Raw genomic sequence first — 23,524 nt, 5'->3', positions numbered from 1 at the left:
GGCTGAGCAGAGTCAGTCGGTATTTCCAGCTAGAAGAGTGAGCAAAAGCAACTACCTCATTCTATTCACTCAGTAGTGACGAGTTAAACCAGCAAACCAGACCGGTCCTAGTCAAGAAAATAGATCAGAGCTGTATACGGAAACCAGAATTCCTAAGACATGATAAAACTAAAGTTATTAAGAGACTGGGAATAATGGTGGGTTTTTTCCCCTCCTCAGTAGTACATATTCCCAGTTAAAATAATTAATCACAAAAAAACTCCACTCAAATACTGGGTGTAGTACAGACTATACCCTTTGTGGTTTTTTTACAAAGTAAGTTGTGCACTCAGAAGTACTCACAGATAGCCTTGCTGCTGTTCTTATCAGATGCTGGAGATTTTACTTCTGGTTCAAGCTCTAAACAGATGAGAGAAAAACCATTAAGTTTGGCATACATTTATTATTGTAGCCCTTCACAGGAAGTCAACTGCCTCAGTTATGGAAAAACAAACCTGCTTTTCCAAATAGGTGAGCTGACTTCAGGACTACAGTTATCTCTGGATTTCCATATTAAATACCTAACCACTGTATAATAAAAATCACACTTAAGATGCATGGGTCAGGTATTTCACCACTGATACACATGTCCATTGAGGCCATGCTTGAACCCGCTGAAGCTACCTACCTCAAAAAACCTTCCGGCTTGTCCACCAAAGTCCAAAGCAGCAAACAGTAGAAAGAGGAGGTGCAGAGTACATGAGTGTATGCTAAGACACTAAACAACAAAGACCTTACAGAATCAGTTACTACTGGATAGAAACTAGTATCTCAAATGTTCAATCAATACTATTCTGACCTTTGTGGAAGAAATTCTGGCTCAAGTCTAATGCTACTCATCCTAGGAAGAAGTAAGAGATACAGCCACGGGCACTGTGCCTTCTCAGCTGATGCTACAGTCATGAATGTTTTAAAACTGAAGTATGAAAAAGGTTATGCCTATTTTAATACTCATAAATATGGAACTACAGTCACCAGGATGATCACTGTCATTGACATTCTTATGAACCCACAGAAACATAATCTTTGCAAGAATTCTCTTCATAATTTAGGAAGTGGTTCTATCTCACACACCCAGGTAACTGTGTAGTACCTATGGAAACCTCCTCTGCACATTCAGCAGCTCAACAAGCTATGAATGCATAAGCAGTGCTGACTTCCCCCACCTAGAATCTTTGAAAAAGTACCTAGGTAAAAAAAAATAGCAAATTATCAGCCAGCCCTCCGTTTTCCCTAGAGATACACTTCAAATTAAGAATGATCTTCCTGTAACATCAGTACGGCAGGAGTATCACACTATTATGTGCTAAAAAGCCATGCTAGCCCTTTCACCCACACCTTCCAGAAGTTCATCCTTAGACATTCATACTGAACAGAAGTGACAAACACACCTCTGAAAAGCCAACTACTGTCCTCAAAGGCTTCAAGTAAACTGAACAGAGCCACAATGAGCACGTAAATAGAGAACTTTGGTCATCCTCCAAAGTTGCCTGAGAACAGGACACCATTTTTAAAGAGGGTCCATTCTCGGGGCTTTCCAAAACAATTTCCTTCCAATGCCTACAAAGCTACATCTAGGAAGTAGCGACAGGAGACAGAAACAATCCAAGAATAAATTGTGCTTGCAGATTCCCAAGTCAAAACCCAGAAGGGTCGATCAGGGATTTCTGAAGTCTGCATTATCTACCAATATCATTTTGTACTCCAAGTCTTAAAGACTAACACCTGCTTACAATCACTAAACAGCCAATTTTATCACAATTTATAGATTAAGTAGATTTTGTTGGTAATTCTTAGAACAAATCTGAATATTCAGAGTGCTGCAGTTTTGAAAAATTTGTTTCTTCCTTCCAAGCACAACAGAGAAAATGCTTTTTGCTCTGTATGTAAAAAGGTCTAACAATGCAGCAGAACCCTGGGGGAATTTGTTCATCAATCAGATTGTCCTTTTACCAAAAGTCTCCATTCCTCTCTGAAAGGCAAAATTTTACCTGGTTTCTTCCTACCCTCTTCAACATTCACTCTCAGGAACTGTCACTTGTGTCCTGGTTCATACACCTTCCCACTCCTTTTTCCTAGCATACTTTAAACACTAAAAGCTTTTTAGGATTTGAAACTTGATGCCTTACTTTTGTAGCACATTTTCCTTCGCTTGAAATTTAAAACTGTGATGTTTTTTGATGAATTTATTGTCAAGTTGAGCTGCATTAGTATTGTGACCTCAGAGTCAAGCCTGCCAGTGCAGGAGAGTTCAACACGAAACACTGCAAATAGAAAACAAATCCGCATTACAATTCAGTTTGAGCACTTTTCAGACATCCTGGTGAAAGAACATTTAAATGATAAGGGTCTCTTTAAATTATAACACACATTTTTTAAGCACTTGCTACTAAGAAATGCTATTTTAGTCTTCATGTTTTGTAATTATAGACAACTATTAAAGCATCAAAGGGCATAGATTTTAAATTAATTTATGCAAATTGTATTAAACATTTACTGATTACTAAAATCATATTTGTGGATAAATGACCGCTAGCCATCCATTAGCTCTGGAGTTCAAATGCTGCCACAAGAGAAACCTCCACTACTACAGAAAACCAGAACATTTCGGTTTCCTTGTTGCTTTTTCAAGTGCTATGAAGGTTAGCTTTTTTTCACAACCAGTAAGCTTAACTATTGTGGTCTCTGCAAATCTGACTGGAATCAAAGCTTAAACTAACATGGTACTTTTTATTTTCTAGTTTAAAGGCCAGTATTATTTATGCCAACAGAGCAGACACAAGAAGCCTAATTCCCCAGTGTCTGCTTTCACAAAGAAGTGGTACACAACCAAAGCATCTACATACATATATATTTTATTGCCCTTTGAGTATCTAACAGAGAACAAGACAGTGAGAAACCGCACTTGAACAAGCATCAGTCATGATTATTTGCACATTTCCTAAACCCAAAGCTACTGTTTCTAGTATAAAATCTACGGAGGAGCTAGTATATATTCAAAATAGTTTTCTCAGTTTGAAACTTACCACAAACACTTCAATATAGTAACAACTCCCACACACCTTGAAATGCCATCTCTATAGGCTAGAGAAATTAAAAGGTGTGGATTTTAATATCCATGCAATTGTTAATTATTATTGTCGAAAGACAACAGCAACCTTGTGTGTACATATACATTAAAAATGACACGTTTCCTTTCCAGGAAAATCTCTATCCTCCACTGAACGAGGGGGAAAAATTACTACTCTCAGACTAATAGTCTCAATCTATAATACCCTTTTAGCAATATCAGAACTGTTGCAGAAGCCATGTAAACATATGTTTAACAGAGGAAAATTGCACTCTTATACAACACTACACGCATTTTGAAAGAAAAAGTACCACCAGAAAGCATCATTAGTATCAGCAATAGCTGTGCATTTTTGGGGAGTGAGGAGTTTACCTGAAAGGGTGCGAGGAACTTCTCCTTGGAGAGAAATGTTGGCCTGGGGCATGGCCATAGCCATGGGGTTATCTACCTGAAATCCCAGTTTATACTCAACCTGTACCAACAGTTGGGAAACAGAAAACATGTCAGAAATCTCTAGAGCAGTAAAAAGAAATGCAACATACCTTGTCATAATTCTTCTTGAAATTAAAAAACCTTATCTTAAAAACACAAAAAAAGAACATCTGGCAGAAACTAAACAGATCATTTCAGAAACAAAAATAAACTGTTAAGTAACTGGAAATCCTTCAAAATGTAAGAGCATACACAATCTTTATGACAGCTGTTGTTGTATGCTCCAGCCGTAGTGATTAAGTGAAATAAAAACCCCTTTCCATTTAATCAGGGCTCGGTGATAACATACTGGATGCTCCTTTTATAGGTTCTTGCCTCCAAACACGTTTCTAGAAACCTCTAAAACGCAACTGCGCTACATTTGATTTCCAGAGGCTTCAGTTCATGGCTGCCCCTTCTGTGTGTTCAACGTACCCCCAGAAGAGATTCCACAGCCTGTAACTTGGATATATACATATAGCTTGCCAGAAGCAAGAAGTAGAAAATACTTCAAAAGAAGTGATTAACCTTTATAAAACAAGAAAGGAACAGTTTGGATACATATCCTTTTAACTTACTGCCTGCAATCATATAAATCATTCTTTTGTACCTAGCATAATTTTTGCAAAGAAAAAAAGCCATGAAATTATAACAGTGGGTATTCACTAAGCAATACAGATCATGTATCAAGCACTCCAACACCAAAGTTATGCCTGTTTACCTTGGATTTCGCATGCCAGCTGAAATGAAGATTGTTGGTCTCGCTGGGTATTAAGAGATTGAAGGACAATGCATAGTGATTAACCACATCATTCCTCACATAAGACAGCTCTGCATCAAGACCTGTAATGAGAAAGAAGAGTAAGACAGGGAAGAACCAGAAGTAACACACTGGAACAAAAAACTCCCAGTACCACCAACTCCACTTCTACCTAAATGTTTAAGCAACTACTTCCTCAAGTTCATAAATTCAATTGCAGGTTTGGAGATGAATGCTCATGCAGGTCAGCATTAACAAAAGTGCTTCAAAGTCTTACAAAGCAACAATTTCAGAGATGCTGCAGCCTAATGAACAGGTAAGAGGTGGAATGTGAAGGAAAGAAACATGACTTTTCATACAATCCCCCAAGAGAGTCATTATAGACTCTCCTGAACATAGCCCTGTCTGCTTCTGGGAATAACGGGTCCAGTTTTACTGTGTGCACTCAAAACGAACTGCTTTGGATTATCAGCTTGTTAATTGCAGGTACTGCTTCCTGCAATAGCTCATTTCTTGAGACACATAAGCGCTATGGAATTAACTTCAAGGTAATTAGATCATAACACAAAACACAGTGAGAGGAGGAATGTCCATTTGTACATCAAGTATCCTTTGCTTTCTGAACATTTTAATAAACCTAGAGAATTGAAAGATCCACAAAGCTATTTATTACAGAGCACTAAGGTGCATTTTGCTAAATAAGACACATACTCTGATATTAAAACTACCAAAGCTGCCATTACCTTTTGCAACACATATTCCAAGATCATAGTGAATACAGGAATGTAGGGTAGGACCCCACAGCTCGCCCTGGGTGCTATTAGCAATTAGTGGTAAAGTAAGCACTACAAGTTAACCCACTTTCCTGCAGCTGTGAAATTAATCCCAGCTCCATATCCTCAGGACAAAACCATGCTGTATTTGTAATAAGTACCATTTTGTCTTGTGTCATACTGCTCTTCCTCCTTTGCTCCCAGTGAAACGCTATCCTGGCTCAGCAATATAGTGACATGCTAAGAGAACAACTAGGCAAACCAGACACAGGTGCATGCTCCAAGCATAATCTATGCAGAGGAAACTGAGCTCAATTAAGGCATCCTGAAGTTATTCCAAGAATATAGAGTATCATGACAGGGTTGGGGGTTTTAAGTAAAAAAAAGATAACAATTGAACTGTGTAGACAAGCTGCATTTGAACAAAGCTTAGCTTGAGAGAAAGAGTTCCTCCTGTTTAGTGCAAAAACTGGGCACAGAGCACTACAATGTGATAAGAGCCTTCTTTCAGAACTTGATTTAATCCACCTTGTTTTCCACAAGATATAGAAATGCAGCCAAGGTATTCCTGTTCATTCTGGTTACTGTTAACCACTGGTGGCTCATTAGTGTCCTGAAGCTTAATCAAAACCCAAGAGTATATAATCACAGATACTGGGAGGTGGGCAAGAGGGAGAACCCTAGAGACTGGATGCATGAATCAACAGAACAGAGTAATCCAAAGGACAATTACTCAAACAAGATCCTGAACAGAAAAAGATGCAGGTGAAGCCTTAAGTGCTGAATGTAATCAGCCTGAGACAGTATCCAAAAAAAAAGAGGTTAAACTTTTCTTCCCCAATTTATGCATTTTTCCACTCAAAAATAAATGGCAAATGCACAAGTACATCCACCAGTAAAATAGGGAGGAGGGAGAAGCACAAACAAACCTTGAAACAAAATAAAACTTTGAAAACACATAAAAGAAACAGTTTTAAAACATCAGCTGTAGCTTTGCTTTGGCAAGCCTCCTTAAACAATCCACGTGCAGACAAGGCACAACACTAAAGGATCTAGTTTCTCACTACTTGGACCTGACTAACCTACACCAACCCACGTGAAAACAGCAAAATCAATGCTCTGTTCTGATTTCAAGGCAAAACCGCCACCCTTTTACCCAGGCAACCCCTAAATCTCATTATTAGCTTCCACATCTTTGTACCTCCCAGCCCTGAGCGCAAACTTGAAAGAATAAATGAAAGTTGAACACAAACAAAAAGGTAAATTTAAGCAGCAGCACAGAGAAAGTCTGTCATTCTTTGCCCTGTTTAACATAACAAAACATCTGAAGAAGCTCAGAAAGGAAGGGGAGAGGCCAATTTTCATTCCCAAATGCAAAGGATGCTGGGCAGCCCTTGTGTTCACGACAAAATTGAATCATGTCAGTCTAGCTGCCTAACAAAACACTTCTTTTCAAATCTCCTTGTGCAAATACAGTCCAGCTTCAACTATTTTTTTTCCTCTCATTTTAAGCACACTGCACAAAAGAAACTTTCCTCTATCAGCATGGGAAAAACTAGATTTTATTCTTATGAAGCAAATCTATCCTACAACATGCACTAGTAATAACACATCCTTATTAAAGACAACAACAGCATTTAGGAGGCTGTTACCTGGGGTTCCACTTCATTACTTACTTGCTTCAAGCTATCATAACGTAATTCTGGCAGATTTTGTCTATAATCAAGAGACAGAAAATGAATGTGCAATGTAAGAGTCAGATGAGATTGCTGGTAGACTAGGGCTAATATCCTTATTGCAAAAAGTGGGATTTCATGAAGAGCAGTCTGGTAACACTAGTTGGCATAATCTGCTCTCCCAGCTGTCTACCAAACCCTGTGGAAGATTCCTTCCTGTGTGCAGAAGTGACTGAAATTAGCGCCTGTCATCTTAATACACAAGTCTCTAATTTGAAAGAGTTTCTTCTTAAGCAGCTGAGAAATCTCTGCAGTGTGACATCAAACCCCTCAGCTCTGACGCAGAAGCCACTCCTGCTCCTGACTCACGGATGCTGAAATCAAACGAGTTACACAGTTAAACAAGTTATTATCTTATATATAAATACTCTAGTTGTTCAGAAGCTTACGTGCTCCAGATAACCACGTCTCCACTCCTGAGCAGCTCACCCAGGTTAGCCCTCTGGCCAGACCAGAAGCTTCCACTCCACAGTGAACATCCACGTGAAAGAGTATGAACCTCAAGCTTTGACATCCCTTCACCACCATCCACTGCCCAAGCCTGCACAACCCAGCCCACAAACACACAGGATTCTCCCAGCAATGGACAATTTACCTTGTTGAAGAAGGACACAATTTTTCTTCTCCTTCCATTTTCCTTTCATTGAAAGCTCACCCTAAGTCCAAAACACTGACTTTAAATTCTCAGCTTGCCTTTTTTTTGGAACAGGTTCTGCAAATGTTTACTGGAAAAATTCCACTATTTTCATACATTCAGCCTGAGCACAAGGAAACGTGGCTGAAGAAGTAAAAATCAGCTCTTAACTACTGATTTTTTTCTGGTTTTCAGGGTAAAGAGAACACTTTCCCAGAGCAAGCCTTCTTAGTTTGAATGTATTTCATCAGTTCACTTCAACTGCTGGAAAGCTTCTGCTTACACAGGGCTGAAACTACAACTGGTGGTTTAAAAAGAAGAGGAAATCGAACACAAACTGATCCACATGGATCAATTTAATTTAGAAAAAAACCAAACTATTGGAAATGTAATACTAAGATCTGAATATACACACATTTCTTATATCCTTATATACGTATTTAGTATATACAACAAAACTTTCCTTTAATAGAATGAGTAACAGATTATAGCTTTCTACTTGCATTTTTACTGAAGTTTTCCACAATGCTACAGTCTGCCAGTTATAGGTGTTGGTCAGGAATTTGGGCTGAAACACTTGCTTTTAAGTGTCTTATAGTCCCTGAGTCTCTGGAAAAGATGACTGATTATAGAACCATAGACTGGTTTGGGTTGGAAGGGACCTTAAAGCTCATCCAGTTCCAAACCCCTGCCACAGGCAGGGACACCTTCCACTAGAGCAGGTTGCTCCAAGTCCCCGTGTCCAACCTGGCCTTGAGCACTGCCAGGGATGGGGCAGCCACAGCTTCTCTGGGCACCCTGTGCCAGCGCCTCAGCACCCTCACAGGGAAGAACTTCTGCCTAATGCCAGTGACCTACACAGCAGGCATGGGGAAATGGGACAGATGGGAATAGGAATGGTACAGATACGGGGTTGGAGGGGACTGAAAGGGAAGTCAATAACACAAAAAAAATAAATTAACTTTGAGCAAATTAAATAGCTTTATTCTTAGCACACACAATAGGTATATTTATGAAATAAAAACTTATCAGTAATGGCAAATGTCTCAATTATTGTAACATGAAGTTTGATGCTCCTTTTGAATTGGAATGAAACTAAACAGTGAGAATAGAAAACAAAAAGAAAGGCTCCATCCACATCAACTGCAGTTGCCCAAGATTACACACCCTGAAATAAAATCACTTCAGATCAAATGCTCTTGAACTGAACTGCTGTCCAGTTCAGCAGCCAAAACCTAACCATCTAACGTATGTATGTCAGACATCATTTGGACTTGTGCATTTGCAGCGTTTTAATGTCATCTACCCACAGAAGTTGTGCCACTTAATTTTATGTATTTCTTTTTTAAGCTATGGCACTGCACCCACATGCTCAGTTATCCCTGTAGGTAAGATCATAAGGGACAACAGCATCAGTTACCTGCACTTTATGTTATGGAGAACCTTGAATGTATGTAAGTCAACTACAAAGGCTTGTGGAAGCCCTATCAAATGCCTCTGGGTCAAGATCAGGGGGGTCGTCTCCAAGAGGATCTTACAGTAGGCATCTGCTACTGACCTCCAAACCAAGACAAGGCCAATGAAGCAATATTTGGGTCACTTAAGCAAGCTTCGGGTCAACAGAATCTGGTTCTTATGAGTGACTTCAATCACTCAGACATTTGTTGGAAGAACAGTACAGCAGCTCGTGTGTCTCAGGTGTCATCCATCAAGTTCCTGGAATGCACTGAGGACTGTCTCCTCATACAAACATTAGAAGTGCCAACCAGGAATGAGGCACTGCTGGACTTGCTACTCACCAACCAAGAAAACCTGCTTTGTAGTATCTCGGTTAGCGATAGCCTCGGCTGCAGTGATCACAATCCTGTGGAGTTTGGGATCCAGCTGAGTGTGCTGAAGGTTAGTACAAAGGTTTTCAATTTTAGAAGAGCAAACTTCAGCTCACTCAAGAGCTCAGCTGGCAGACAGTCCATGGAGGATAAAGGAGCTAGCAAGTGCTGGGAGGTGTTTCAAGAACGTTCTCTTGGAAGCAGAAACATTGTTCATCCCCTTTAAAGGTAAGGGAAGTAGGTGAAGGAGGAGACCCCCTTGGCTTAACTGCAAGTGTTTTAGTCTGCTCACAAATCAAAAGGAAAGCATACCAGAGATGGAAAAGCAGATGAATATCCATTGAGAACTACAAGGGCATTGCGAGGATGTGCTGAGACGCAGTTAAAAAAGCACAATCTCAGCTCAAATTGAAATTGACCAGAGATGTCAAAAGTTACAAGGGTTTTTCATGTACATAAACAAGCAGCAGAAAGAGAAGGAAAACACTGGCCTGCTGTTAAAGCAGGAGAGGTGAATTAGTCACCAAAACCACTGAAAAGACAGACGCTCTCAATGCTTTATTCCCCTCTGTCTTTCCCAGCACTGTTGAGCCCCAGGCCTTAGGAACAAAAATCCAGGTTGATGCAAACACAGAAGGAAGAGCTGGTATGTGAGCTTAAGAGTTCCTCCAAGGATCAATACTGGGCCCCATGCTGTTCAATGTCTTCCTAAGTGATCTCGATGATGGGATCAAGTGTACTCTGATGAAGTGTGATGATGATACCAAAATTGAGTGGGGAAGCAGGCACTTTGAAAGGGAAAGCCACCCTGCAGGAAGACCTGGATAGGCTGGAAGCGCAGGCTAACAAGAGCCTTACAAAGCAGGCTGAGATCTGCCTGGCTGGGAAGCAGCAACGAGCAAAGGGACCTGGGGGTCCTGGTGAACACAAGTTCAGTATGAGTGAACAGTGTGTAGCTGTGGCAAAGAAAGCCAACAGGATGCTGGGGAACATCAGCAAGGCATCACCAGCAGAGACAAAGGAGTGATTTTCCCACTCAGCGCCTGTCAGGTAACACCTGGAATACTGTGTTCAGTTTTGGTCCCCACTATGCAAAAAAGATGTGGACAGGCTGGAGAGGGTCCAGAGAAGGGCCACAAAGATGAGGAAAAGACTGGGCAGTCATGTGAGGAAATGCTGAGAGAACTGGGTTTGTTCGGCCTTGAGAAAATAAGGCTCAGGGGAGACCTTATCACCATGTTCCAGTATTTAAAGGGTAGCTACAAAGATGGAGACTCCCTTTCTACAAGGAGTCACATGGAAAAGATGAGGGGTAATGGGTAGAAGTTAATCCTGGAAAGATTTCAAATTGGACACAAAAAGAAGAATTTTCAGTGAGAACAATAAGTCATTGGAAAAAACATCCCCAAGGAAGCAGTGAATTCTGCAGCACTGGACACTCAAGATTCAGCTGGACAGGGTGCTCGGCCAGCTTACCCAGAGCATGCTTTTGCCAAGAAATGTTGGCCTAGATGATCATTGAGGTCCCCTTCCAACCTGGTATTCCGTGATTCTGTGACTGCTGGATGGATAATGGATCATTCACATCTGTCGAGACACTTTGAAAGGCTTCCATCACAGTGACACTTATTGTTTTAACGCAAAACCCAAGCTCCACACGAACTAAACCAGGCCCGTTTGCTTCCGTGGCAAGCTCTGCGCTCAGGAAAGCCACGGCGCTTTGTACTGGTTTTGTTTTATTAGGGATGACTCTGCAAGACCATCAACTAACTTCATGAAGGCTAAAAGAGTTTTGAGAGAAAAAGCAACCACATCAGCTTCACTGGTGTCACTGGCATTACGTATTCTGAGCGGCTGCAGCTTTTCAGGCCTGCTAAGCAGCAGCTCCAATGCTTACGTTACTGCTCTGATCTTTCCCAAGCAGCATGGTGAAATCAATATACTGGTTAATTTAATTATGGCTATTCAACACCCAGTAAGTGGCAGCAGAATTCTAAAGCATCACATTAGTTTCATGCTGTTGCTTCTACTCCCGGCTCTCCAAAGCAGTCAGTGCAAATATGCGAGTTATCCACTTGAAAGAAGGACAAAGGCAGAGATGGAAGAGAAATAATGGATTTGAAGCCTCTACCATCGCACCCTTTGTGCCAGCACAAGGCGTTTTCAGAGAGCGTTAGCATTCATTCTTACATGGAATCTGCTGGTGCTGCTGCCATTCAGAGGTGGGGGGGAAGGAAAAAAATCAATTCATCAGGCACAACTCATTAAATGCACTTCCCCCTTTGCACATGCCCTGCTTTCACAGTACCATTTTAATACTGCACATTAAGTTACTACAGAAGTATCCTCTAAGTAAAGACCCACTGCAAGAAAAATACGAGCCTCAGTTATATCTAAGTCTGGATAATTTCAGGTAGGAAACAGTCATCAAGCAATCCCATTTCACCAGAGCTCAGAACAACTGTGAACCAAGATACATTTGGAATTAGCCTCAGTAATTCAGCTTTTCCAGTATCCCAACACAACTCTGAACAGCAGAAGGGGAGGGAAAAAAAACCAAAACCAACAAAACAAACAAGACTTCCTCAAATACTTCATCTTCTAAAATACACATAGAGCAGAGTGTGCAGCATCGCTGCCTCCACAGCTCCTGCTCTCAGGAAAACGCCACCCTGGGATTTTTCATGCCTGTGAGCATGATCCTGATCTTTTGTATTTCCCTCCGCGCAAGTGGTGTTAAGAAGCAGTTTCAAGTCCCTGTCTTCCTCCCAGTACTGTGAACCCTTCGTGCTGGCTTTTCTCATGCATGCAAGGAGCTCTTTGCCTCCATTTCCTCTCTCTTGTTCCCATTCTGTCCATGCACCGAAGGGAGAAAGAGAGAATGTATTCAAAGACGCCAAACGATCAACAGTGATAAAGAAGATGCTGCCAAACAGAATGCAGGTGTAAAATCACAGCAGTGAGGAATGAAGGTTTGGCATTTCCCCTCCCTCCTCGCCCCACATCAGGCTAACCTTCAGTCTCAGAGGTCAGATTTCTTCCAAGCCCCTGACACAGAAATGTTACAAGAGCCACACACATTTATCACTCGACAGACCTTGGCCTCTCGGGAGCCGAAATGACTGCTTCCTCCCAAGGCTGCACGCAGACAGAGCCGCACAAGGAAGCCAAGCTGTCTGCTACCTGTGCAGTCCCTCCTCAACAGCCAGTCTGTAGAAACAAACTGCTTTCTCCACGTAGGATTCAGCTGGAGCCCCCGGCATTTTGAAATCCCAACACATAAGCTGGTGTGATAAAGCAGAGTGCAGAAATCAACCACCCATCTCAACACGCACAAGGACTTTGGTATTTCCCGGATTTCCCTCTCAGTGGCAGTCACACAGAATACATGATTTCAAAGCAATCCTAACCCAGGCTAGAAGCTGCCTCCACTGGCATCACTTCCGATGGCCTTCACAGACCATTTCCAACTTCTAGAATCATACTCTCCCCCCAGTTTGCAAGCATTTCAAATATTGCAGTGGGTTTATATGACTGTATATATGCATCTCCAAAGAAACACCTATACACACTTTGTGATTTGAACTTTGCAAATTACAAGTGAGGTAACAGAATGGAGAAGGGCAGAGAAACCCCAAATGCAGCTTGTTCTCAAAAACCTCAAAATACTGACATGAACAGTGGTAAATGAGAAGGACAAGCATCCCAGTGCACTGAAGGGCTCCAAAACAAAGAGGTTTGATTATGTCCAGGATGCAAGCAACTTGTCGCAACCTGCTGCAGCCTGCAAGCAGCCAGATGTTGCAGCATGCATCCTCCAAATCCCCTGACAGACTTAGTTCCTCCACTTCTCCAAACCAGCCTTAAGTGATGTTCACCTGCAACACTGAAAAGCCCATCTAATAAGCACCAGTCACAGACTATGATTAGGCTAAAAGGCTTTACAGGGCAAAGTAATAAAATATTTATCCTAAAAATAACAAAATTAAGTGCCATATAGCAAAATACATCAGCAGCACTTCAGTTTCATTACAGTGCATGGCATGTGTCAACATTAGAAGCTTTCTTTCCATCCAGCAGCGTGCACTTACAGTAATCTTTAAGTCCCTTTTGAATGGTAAAATTAACATGTAGGATTCTGCACTACTGCAAAGACAGGTAGTTTTTGTGGACCATAGCAACACAATACTCATTTTTGCAGACAACATGCAAGAAGCTACCACACTTCAGAGTCAAGCACTTAAAACTTAGAAAATGAAGATTTAAGAACACATAGACAGCAGAACCAGAACTGTAGGTTACGTTATCACAGACACTTGCTTCAAGACCTTAAGGTACTCAGACACCTTTTCTTCTGCCAATGTCTCACTCATGCTCCTGCAACCTCACAGAGGCTCTTAACTATATTTTTTCCATCCTAAAGAGACACCTGTACAAGCAGCTGTAAGCTACCCATCTCACATGGAAATTTCTCTTGGATGCTACTAAGCAAACTCACTCAGAGCACAACACTAGCTCACTGTTAGTGCTCTAGGTTGTGATGCTGTCAAAGACAGGCATGAGTAGGCCCTGAAGCGTTTCAAGAATTGCCAGAGAGAAATACTTCAACGTTTTGGACATCCAGCTCATCCCAGCACACTGGTTTTCAGCTCCCTTTCATAACAGGGACAACTAACCAGGCAACAGATAAAGGAGCAAGAGAATTTCCAGTCACTATAAACTCAGTGCAAGTACAATTCAGCACTTTCAATGTGAACCCCAAAAGAGTGACATTAAGAAAGCTGTTTCGCAGTATAAAATTAAGACATGTTATTTAAGATCAACTGCTGCAGTAAGTAGATGTTTAGTCTCCATCTAATATATACAAAATTTCATTTGGCCTGTAATTTACCAAGGGTCTGTTCAGTTCTGGCGAAGTCACACAAGGTCGAGTGCTGGGCTCCCAAATACAAGAGACATGGAACTACTGAAGAGAACCCAGCAAAGGACCACAAAGATGATTAAAGGGATTGAAGCATCTCTCCTATGAGAAGAGGCTGAAAGAGCTGGGGCTGTTCAGCCTGGGGAAGAGAAGGCTCAGAGAGATCTCATTAATGTACATAAACACCTGAAGGTGTGTGCACAGAGGATTGAGCCATGCTCTTCTCAGTGGTACCCAGTGACAGGACCAGAGGCAATGGGCACAAACTGAAGCACAGGAGACTCTGTCTGAACACCAGGAAAAACTCATAGACTGAGGATGACGGAGCACTGGCACAGACTGCCCACAGAGGTGCGTGGTGGAGTCTCCATCCCTGGAGGTGTTCAAAAGCTTCTGGACACAGTGCTGGACAACTGGCTGTAGGTGTCCCTGCTTGAGCAGGGAGTTGGGCCGGATGAGCTCCAGAGGTTCCTGCCAACCTCAACCACTCTGTGAGTCAGCAATGCAATTTAAAAAACAACCAACCACCCTCTGCTATAATAGATTCTCATCAACTTTGCATCCTTCAACCAGACAACTCATTTTAGTAAGCTGCACGCTGGCTTCAATGAAATTCTAGAAGATGCAAGGAAGTCACATAAGTGTTAAATTAATTTAACCCTGTAATTAAGCAAGTGCAAATATAAAACCAACAGAAGATGGCATTCAGCATGATTACTCACAAGAAACTAGGCCAAAAAATACTAAGTCTGCAAACTCAAAGCAAACATTGTAGGACTTTTGGACTTCACAATTCTCCTGCAATTCTAACTTAGCCCCCCTCCCTCCCCACCAATGTATTCGGATAGCCGTTAGTTACATGATAACACTATTTTTTCCCCCATGGGACTAAAGTCTCATTCAGTGTTCAGGCTAGACCTGTCTCTAAAAAGAATCGGAGCCATGTGATGAGGAGGGCTATCCACAAGACCAATTTCACAACTGAAAGGTATGTGGTCTACAAAAAAAACCCCAAAATCTGCGAGAACAAAAAGGACTGTCCTCGCTGCTTAAGCATCTCATTGCTGCTGTGAACCACTAGGTGCCATCTCATGAATGCTGCAAAAGAACTGCCTGCAATGCAAGAAAAACTGCTTCAGCCAAGTTTTCACAGGCAGCTATTGATTCTGGCCCTTGCACTCGGAGGGTATAACCCAAGGTCTCCTGCAAGGCTGAGCTGCATAACTGCCAGGAACTCACAGCTGAAGGTCTAAGAGACTATGAATGCATTAAGTGCTAAATAATGTACTTTAAAAGTGCTATGTACTTTAAATAGATTGGATCAAATCCTTAATTATCAAATCCTAATATTAATGGATATTTTTTACCTTATACTCTAAACCTCAGTTCATTACCTGCAAAGCAGGGATATATGTGCCTTTGTATCACAGGATCCCATGAAAGGCAGATCAATGGAGCATTTCAACAGTAGGCAAACAACACATTTGGATTTCACAAGACAATCTGAATGAAAGTCACTAAATCAAGTACAGACCTTCTACTGAGTAACTCATCATTAGCTTAACACCATCTGCCCTGTGTGTTTAGCATCACAGGGCTGGGAAGAAGTGATCCGATCAGGTGGTGTTATCCTGCCTATACAGTTAGACACTCCATAAGACTAACATTACTTTTGTCAGGCTTATGCGCAAGCCCGGAAAAGATTCTCCATATGAACCATCTCCAAAAAGCTGCAGATCACAGTGCCAAGAGAGTTCACAGACACCCCTAAAAAGGGCTGTGGTGCTCTGGATGTCTCTTGCCAGCAAGTAGCACTTCTCTTCCTCCTCCCTAACTCTCCATCGCTCTTCACCTTGCCGCTGTTCCCACTGCCATCACTGAAGTCATCTCAACCAAGTCCTCTTGACTAATTCATCTCTCTCTCTCTTTCTACCTTTATTCCATCTATCGCTGAATCCTGGCTAGTGTGAGTTGAATCTGACACATTCAAGCATGTGAAAACCACAGTTTCTTTTTTCTTTCCTCCCAAAGGCTTATAGTTTGGATGGCTGCGAATGTTTTCCATGGGAATGGGAAGAGATATTTCTGACGGAGACACCATCTGCCTGCCATATAGCAAGTCCTGCTTTCATACCATGAGAACTCTGCAGCTTTTCAAAATAAAAATCAGTCTCAGGCAACAAGACAAGCCAGTTTTCTCTAGTTTTCCTCTCTGTGAAGTTCTGAAGATTTCAAAACAATTCCTCCTAAGGCAGACACATGGTCAGAATCACATAGCCTAACGGTGGAAATCTGGCATAGCGCACATGAAAGTAGCGGGCAGTTTGCACTATAAATCATAGTATCTGTCCTGACTCCACACCACAGAAAGAACAGCACCCACAAATAATCTTAAGCAAGTCAATATTTCATTTACAAGAGCCACAACCTAATTAAAAACATAGACCATGGTTCTGTAAGACACCGAACTCTGGTTTTGAGGAGAGCAGAAGCATGGCAATGCTCCGCTGAGCTGGTTCAGCCTCACTGGTGGCAAGACTGTGCATGGGTATGGCCCCACAGACTTCACACCAGACCCTTCAGATGTTCCAGCTCTGCAACGCTCTCTGTGGCTGATTCAAAAGACACAGTCGTCCGCTTACATTTGTTCCAAATCAAATTTATGATCTAAAGATCACGGATGATATTAAGCATGAGAACACAGCACAGGGTGTAGTATCTCCACGGAACATTTGGGGTTATGAGCCCTTCAGAAAGTCTTCAGAAGTTTCTGTTCAACCACAGCAAGACAGTAGCAAAGACAGAGTTTGTTTAGAAACAAAAGGTGAAGAAACTAGGTTTTATGTTTGCATTAGCATCTTCCCTGAACCTAAATGTTCACTTCGCAAACAACATCGTTTTCCTATGAGCTATGAAGGACTATTCTAGCACCCACTAAACCATGGCTTTCCTCAAAGTTACAGAAGCTGAAACACCTCCTCGCTCTTTGAAAGTTCATGCACACCCATATGAGCACTGGAACCATAAACTCGATCGTATGTAAACACAATTCACATGCTGCAAAACTGAATATTCTGAAATAGCTTGGTTTGATTTCAGAAGTGTGAAGAACTGGAACAAACCTTTTGGACTTCCTTCTGCCAGAGGAGTACATAAAGCCACCAGAGATCTGACTGCCTGTGTCTAGATGCCTCAAACCTCACCTTACCTACAACAGCTAGTAGGTATAAAGGACACCCCTAAAACTAAATCTGCTCGTGCCAACAACACAAGGTAGATCCTGACAGTTTAGTTTACAACAGATTTCTAGCAATCTGAATCCCACTAACTGAAAAAAGTGCCAGTTTATCTCCCCATTAGACTCCAGTTCACCCAAGCCTTTGGGGTTGCAGAAGCAGAACAGATCATTACATGTCAGTTTCTTGATGTGATATAAACCAGCTACAGACAGCTTGAGTAATAAGTGGCTTTAGCCTCGTCAGCAATAGACACCTGTAACAGAGGTTTCAGGATGCAATTTAACTTAAAAAAACAGTAACAGCAGATCTTCCCTCCCCAGTTGCTACTTCCAGATGAATACTTATGCTAGTGGTCCATGGAAGTCTGGGCAAATCCAGCTAATAGAGTTCTGGCACTAGACTCGGGGCAGCTCAAACCTCACCATCCAGCATTTCCAAGATTAACTACTTGTTTAGAAACTCAGCTAAACAGCAAGCCTGACATTTTTATCCTCTATCTGCAACAGAGCATCTGGCAGCAAGCACATGCAATGTAAAAATGATGGCAACAGAACGCTAATCACCAGAGCAAGCCATAAGGGAGAAATATTTACGCTGTTATGCACTCCCTGGGTCCCCTGACTTCAGTCAGCTCCATGCTTAGAGAGTTCAAATTAACCGAACAGGGTTTTATTTTGTCCATTTTACGCAAATAAAGTCTTCCACTGCTCCTTTTTCAGCTTACAGAGATACAGGACACTTGCTGAAAACCAAGTCACTGGGGATACCAACATATTTGTTTTGAGACCCCAGCCACCAACTCTAAACAAAAGCTTAAGCAAGCTGAAGCCTATAGAAAACAAATCTTTGTTTAAATCAGAGAGTCTCCAAGCACAAAACTACTGCAAAAGCCTTCCACAGCAGGCCAGATGGGGGACTTCAGCAACTGTCTCCAAGTACTCGCACAGCAATTGTCAGCCTGCCTAGAAATTAAGATTCCTTTCACACACTCACAATTATTGCAAGGTCTCCTCTCTGCCCTCCGAACGTCACCCACCTCACTAATTAAATCACGGGCCTGAACTCACCTCCTCTTCCAGGGCTTACCCTGCTCCCATGGGGCACCAGCCCCTTGAATGTAAGGAACCCCTCACCATTAGGGTAAAGCCCAGCACTCTTTTTTTCTCCAGCCACACAGACACGAGGCAGCAGAGACCCTTTTCCCGAGCTCCTCAGATCACTCCGTTCTCCCCACGGCTCCCGCAGTCCTATAGAACCAGACACGGAGCCCCACATTCACCGAATCCCACCCCAGTCCCATCACCTCCACCCCTCCTGAGCCCCAGCTCCTTCATCCCTACTCACAGCCCTCCTCCATCCTCCCCTGCACCCTTAGACCTGCCGCCCTCACAGCAGTCCCGCACACACGCCCATTGCTTCCTGGACCCCCACAGCCCAGTCCCGCTGATCCCCACTTCAGCCCCACGGACCCCTCCATCCGCTTTCAAACCCCCCAAACTGCCGCTCCGAAGCCAGAGGGGCCCCTTCATCCATCCCTTTTGGAGCACCCGGCGCCCCAACACCAGCTCAGCCACACAGACACCACAGCCCCGGCTCTCCCTCCCCACCGCCCGGCCCGCACTCACCGATCAGCCGCCGCACCTCCTCCTCGCTCAGGTAGAGGCTGAGGCTGGGCCCGGGGCCGGCGGGGGGCCAGTCCGGGGGCCCCGCGCTGTGCGGGCCGGAGCTGGGGCCGGCCTGGCCGTGGGCTCCGGCGGGCAGGAGCAGCAGCAGCAGCGGCAGGAGGCGGAGGAGATGGCGGCGCGGGACCCGCACCCGGCACCACGACGGCCACAACCGCCGCCGCCGCCCCGCGCCCGCCTCCCCCGGCGCTGGAAGGGGCCAGGCTCGCCGCCGCCGCCACCACCGCCGCCCCGGCTCACGGCCGCCCGGCACCATGGCTCGGCGGAGCAGGGCCGGGGGGGTGCTAAGGCAGAGGAAGGGGAAACACCCCCCCCCGCCCCGTCCCCCCTCACACGGCGCCGCGGCCGCCGCTCCCCGCCCCGCCGCTCATGGCTGCGCGCGACCGACGCCGCCGAGCGCCGCGCGCGCACGCGCGCGCCCCGCCCCGCGCACGCGCGGCCGCGCTTCCTCGCCTCTCTTCCCTCTTCTCCATCACCGCCGCGTCGGGAACACCGGGATAACGGGAGGGTGGTCCCGATCCCGCCTCACCACGGGGGGGATAAGGGAGGCCCTGCCTGCCTCCTGCGCCACAGTGTCTCTGTGCGCGTCCCTAAGGGAAGGCTGGAAGGGGGTGACCTCGCACCCTCCTTGTCTGCTGTCAGCTCCTGCATCCCGCACCCTTCCTGTCCTGGTCATGTACCGCAGGTTGTCGTAGAATCATAGAATGGTTTGGGTTGGAAGGGGCCTTCAAAGGTCATCTAGTCCAACCCCCCTGCAATGAGCAGGGGTATCTTCATCTAGATAGGTTGCGAGAACCACATCCGGCCTGATCTCGAATCATGCAATGGTTTAGGTTGGAAGGAATCTTAAAGCTCATCCAGTTCCAACTCCCTGCCACAGGCGGGGACGCCTTCCACTAGAGCAGGTTGCTCCAAGCATTGTCCAGCCTGGCCTTGAACACTGCCAGGAATGGGGCAGCCACAGCTTGGGAAATCTGTGCCAGTGTCTCACCAGGGATGTGCCAGTGTCTCCAGGGATGGCGCATCCACCGCCTCTCAGGGCAACCTGTGCCAGTATTTTACCACCCTCATTGTACAAAATTTCTTCCTCGCATCCAGCCTGAATCTCCCCTCTTTTAGTTTAAAAACTACAACTGTCCTCGTCATCCGCTGCCTACCTGGCCAGAGGCAGACCCAACATGTGCGGGCTCTTCCACTTGGCAAAAACATCCAAGCAAAAGATATCCTAAAGTAACTGACACTGCTCAGAAAGTTACCCAACTGGAAACACTTCTGGAATACCAGCGTTTTGGTTTAAGACAATTTCCTTTTTTGGTAATTTTTTAAAAACTTCACGTACTGATGTAATATTTAATGTTTTAATCTGCTCTCTTATCTTGCACTTAACGCGCCTTTCAGAGCTAAGAAATAGCAGCAGCATTTCATTTCACTATAACAAAGGGGGCCTTTGATCTTGAAAGGATGCTTATTTCTGTCCCAGCCAAGCCATTGCTGCCTATAATGATCCTAAAGTAAAATCTAAACTGTAAACACGTCTGCTGTTTTGTTATAGTAAGAAATGCCAGCAGCAGAGCTGCATGACAGCTGATGTATTTTGAAAGAATGCAATAAGTCAAATGATTAAAACAACGATAAATTCCGGCATGAGACTTTGAATCTCCTATACAAACATTCCTGACCTCTTCCCAAAATCCTCTTCTGCACAGAATTTCAAAAGTAAGTATTTCTGTCACAGTTTGGCACAAAACTCCGTTTCAAGATGTCCACTTTTCCCCTGAAATGCAAAACCTCTTGTTGCTATCGGCTCTGCAAGTGGACCTTGTTTTTGGGAACTGGTGTCTGACCTAAATATGCCTCTTCCCTCTTCCCCTCTGGGCTGATGATGGAATAGCCGTCTCCATCATCACTTTCCTACCTGCTTTCAGACCTGGCTGCTTTCCAGCTCCTCTGGACTCCCCAAAGAACAGTAACAGCTTCAGTCTTAGAAAATTCATCACTGGTAGCTGCCTGCTTGATTGAGATTTTCAGCAGATGTGCCACAATATTCATTTATGACCATTAGTAGCTTTGAATGATACGCTTCCTTCTGGCCTGCCAGGAGGAATTTTGTACCTACATGGGACACCGTGACAGGAGGATAATGCAGGCTAATTGACCACGGAGAGGTTTTAATCAGTGGGTCTTTCATAACCATAAGAGTGGAAAGCGTATAGTAAGTTCTGCTCTTCTAATCACTGCGGTGAAAGGGAAATTGCTCGCACACCTCCCCACAGTAAATGTCACTTACTTAGCAGCATGAGGCATTAAAAAATCAAATGGCAAACTGAAAATGGAGTTGCAAATTGCATGAAGGTCTTTAGTTGGGTGGATGTGGACCAGCCCAAACAGCACTCATTACTGGGATAGAGCCCTCTGTACTACAAGTTCTCCACAGACCATTTCCTCAGCCTCTAAACCCTGGACATGTGTGTTTATTTGCCATTCAGACATACTCTAAATTTCAGACTCTGGATATTTTTCAACGCATCTCAATTAGGGATTCATGGACAGACAGGCAACTTGTGGTGTCTGACGTGACCAAAACCAAAACTGAGGCTCATCTTTGGCTTAGAAATCCTGAACTGCCTGATAAAAATCGTCACAAAAGCACTCACAAGAATAATGTGCTAAATGAGCGTGAATTTGCACCAAGGTCTGCTTGAGAAATGCAGAGGATACAAAATCAGCCTGTTTCAGCAACTGTTTCAGCCTGTCTCTTAAACTAAAGCCTGTTTACAGTAGCAATAACAAGCCATGCTTCGAGTTGTGAGAATAGAAGGCTGTCAACATCCTAATAGCATATCATTCAAAGATAACTAGTGCAGCATTACCTCTTGCTCTTATGGTTTTTTTCTCAGGCTGAGCCGCTCTCGCTTTGGTTTCATTAATGCGCCCCTGAAAGTCTTGCCCAGAGACCAAGCAAACTTTTGTCAGGCTTCTCTGGTGAAGGTAGCAGACAGCTTACATGCTGAGATGCTGCCAAAGCCACCTGAGCGTAGGCATGGATTTACCACTGTGAGAGATCCCTGCTTCACTCGCAGTCTTTTTGGTGCATCAAGGTAACAGCAAGGAACTGGTGCTGCTCTCTGGAGGTAGGATGAGCGCAGCAAGGCTGAAGAACGTGGTGTAGGCACCAGGCAGGAGACAAACAGCTCTTTTATTTTATTTCCATGGGCTTGTCAAGGACTTGGCAGGACAGACAGGAAAATGCAGGCACTCCTCAGCTATAAAACAGCCTGTAATGGAGACAGGGCCCATAGGAAGCCCCACAGGGTCACTGTGCCCCAGTTTTCCTGCAATCCATTTCTGGGTTGCCATTTTCAATAGAATCAAGAGGCGAATATCCGTACAGCCATCCTGTCCACCGATAACGTTACTTTAACCTTAACCTCGGTTATCTCTGCCTTGGACACAGGGATATGACAGTCAGCAGAAATGGAATATTCAGCAGAAGGACCCACGCTAAGGTTATTGGACTGCATTTCTTTTCAGTGAGTGTGTAACTTGCCTCCTGGAAGTCACTGGCTGATTTTAACAAAAGGTCACCAAAACCACATAAACCAAATGCAAATAAACACATTCTTAGGCTGCATCTGCCAGCCTGCACACAGATGCTTTTAGGGCGAAAGTCATTGCTGGTGTGTCTGCTCTGTTATGCCTGTGAAGCTGATTGCTGGCTGAGCCCTGAAGTTATAATTAAAATGCAGTCTGCTACGCTAAGAATAATCGGGGGTATTAGAAGTCAAATGAAGGGTTCATGGATGTCAAGAAACATATCCTTTGGAAAAGGTGAAAAATGCAACTCACAGGCCAGCTCAAATGCTGAAGATCTTCTGTTGATTTTTTTTGGCTGCACAGACTATTTTTGGCAGGATTGAGTTCACAGTCTTTCAAAACCATTCTGGGTAAGATTATATTACAAGGGGATACACAAAGTCTCTCCATGGAAAGCTGCTAGCAATAGCTGTGAATTCACAGCACTCGTATGGAAAAGTTTTGCTTGGCTAGGCAGTGGGACGCATCATTGCTTGTGCTCTGAGCATGATTGTATCAGCATTTACCACTATGGTGTCCTGAGGGGCATGGAAGAGCTGGTATTAATTTCTGGATGTAAAACAAATCTGGAAAAGCAAATAGCTGACAATTCGTGGCACTGATGAGAATTTGATACATTAGGACCTCATGGAAGACGTACAACGTAGGGATATTCACGCATGTGCTGGAGGATGGGAGAAAGGATTTTGGTAATGACTGCTCCATGTCCAGACTTGCTTCCATACGCTGCTGCTGCGATAAAGGGTGGCTTTTCCCACCTCCTCTTTATGACTGTA

General features: G+C 43.9%; 1 protein-coding gene across 4 annotated transcripts in view; it reads right to left on the bottom strand.

Moving 5' to 3' along the window:
* Positions 1-19,552, bottom strand: part of RYK (receptor like tyrosine kinase) — a 54,369-nt gene extending 34,817 nt beyond the window's left edge. For 2 of the 4 annotated variants that reach the window (XM_030494707.1, XM_030494709.1), the window contains exons 1-5: positions 19,098-19,552; positions 4,302-4,423; positions 3,482-3,581; positions 2,169-2,303; positions 343-399 (exon numbers count right to left, since the gene is read on the bottom strand). In XM_030494707.1, coding sequence (XP_030350567.1) covers positions 343-399; positions 2,169-2,303; positions 3,482-3,581; positions 4,302-4,423; positions 19,098-19,410 — 727 coding nt within the window. In that variant the 5' untranslated portion in view covers positions 19,411-19,552. Of the gene's footprint in view, positions 1-342; positions 400-2,168; positions 2,304-3,481; positions 3,582-4,301; positions 4,424-5,641; positions 5,676-19,097 lie in introns of those variants that run through there. The other 2 variants (XM_030494708.1, XM_030494710.1) reach the window with 2 other exon arrangements.
* Between the last annotated feature and the right edge of the window lie 3,972 nt (positions 19,553-23,524).

Source organism: Strigops habroptila, chromosome 8, assembly GCF_004027225.2.
Source record: "Strigops habroptila isolate Jane chromosome 8, bStrHab1.2.pri, whole genome shotgun sequence".
NCBI classification, from domain to species: domain Eukaryota; kingdom Metazoa; phylum Chordata; class Aves; order Psittaciformes; family Psittacidae; genus Strigops; species Strigops habroptila.
The sequence above is the reverse complement of the archived record's forward strand: the minus strand, read 5'-3'. Positions and strand labels throughout refer to the sequence as shown.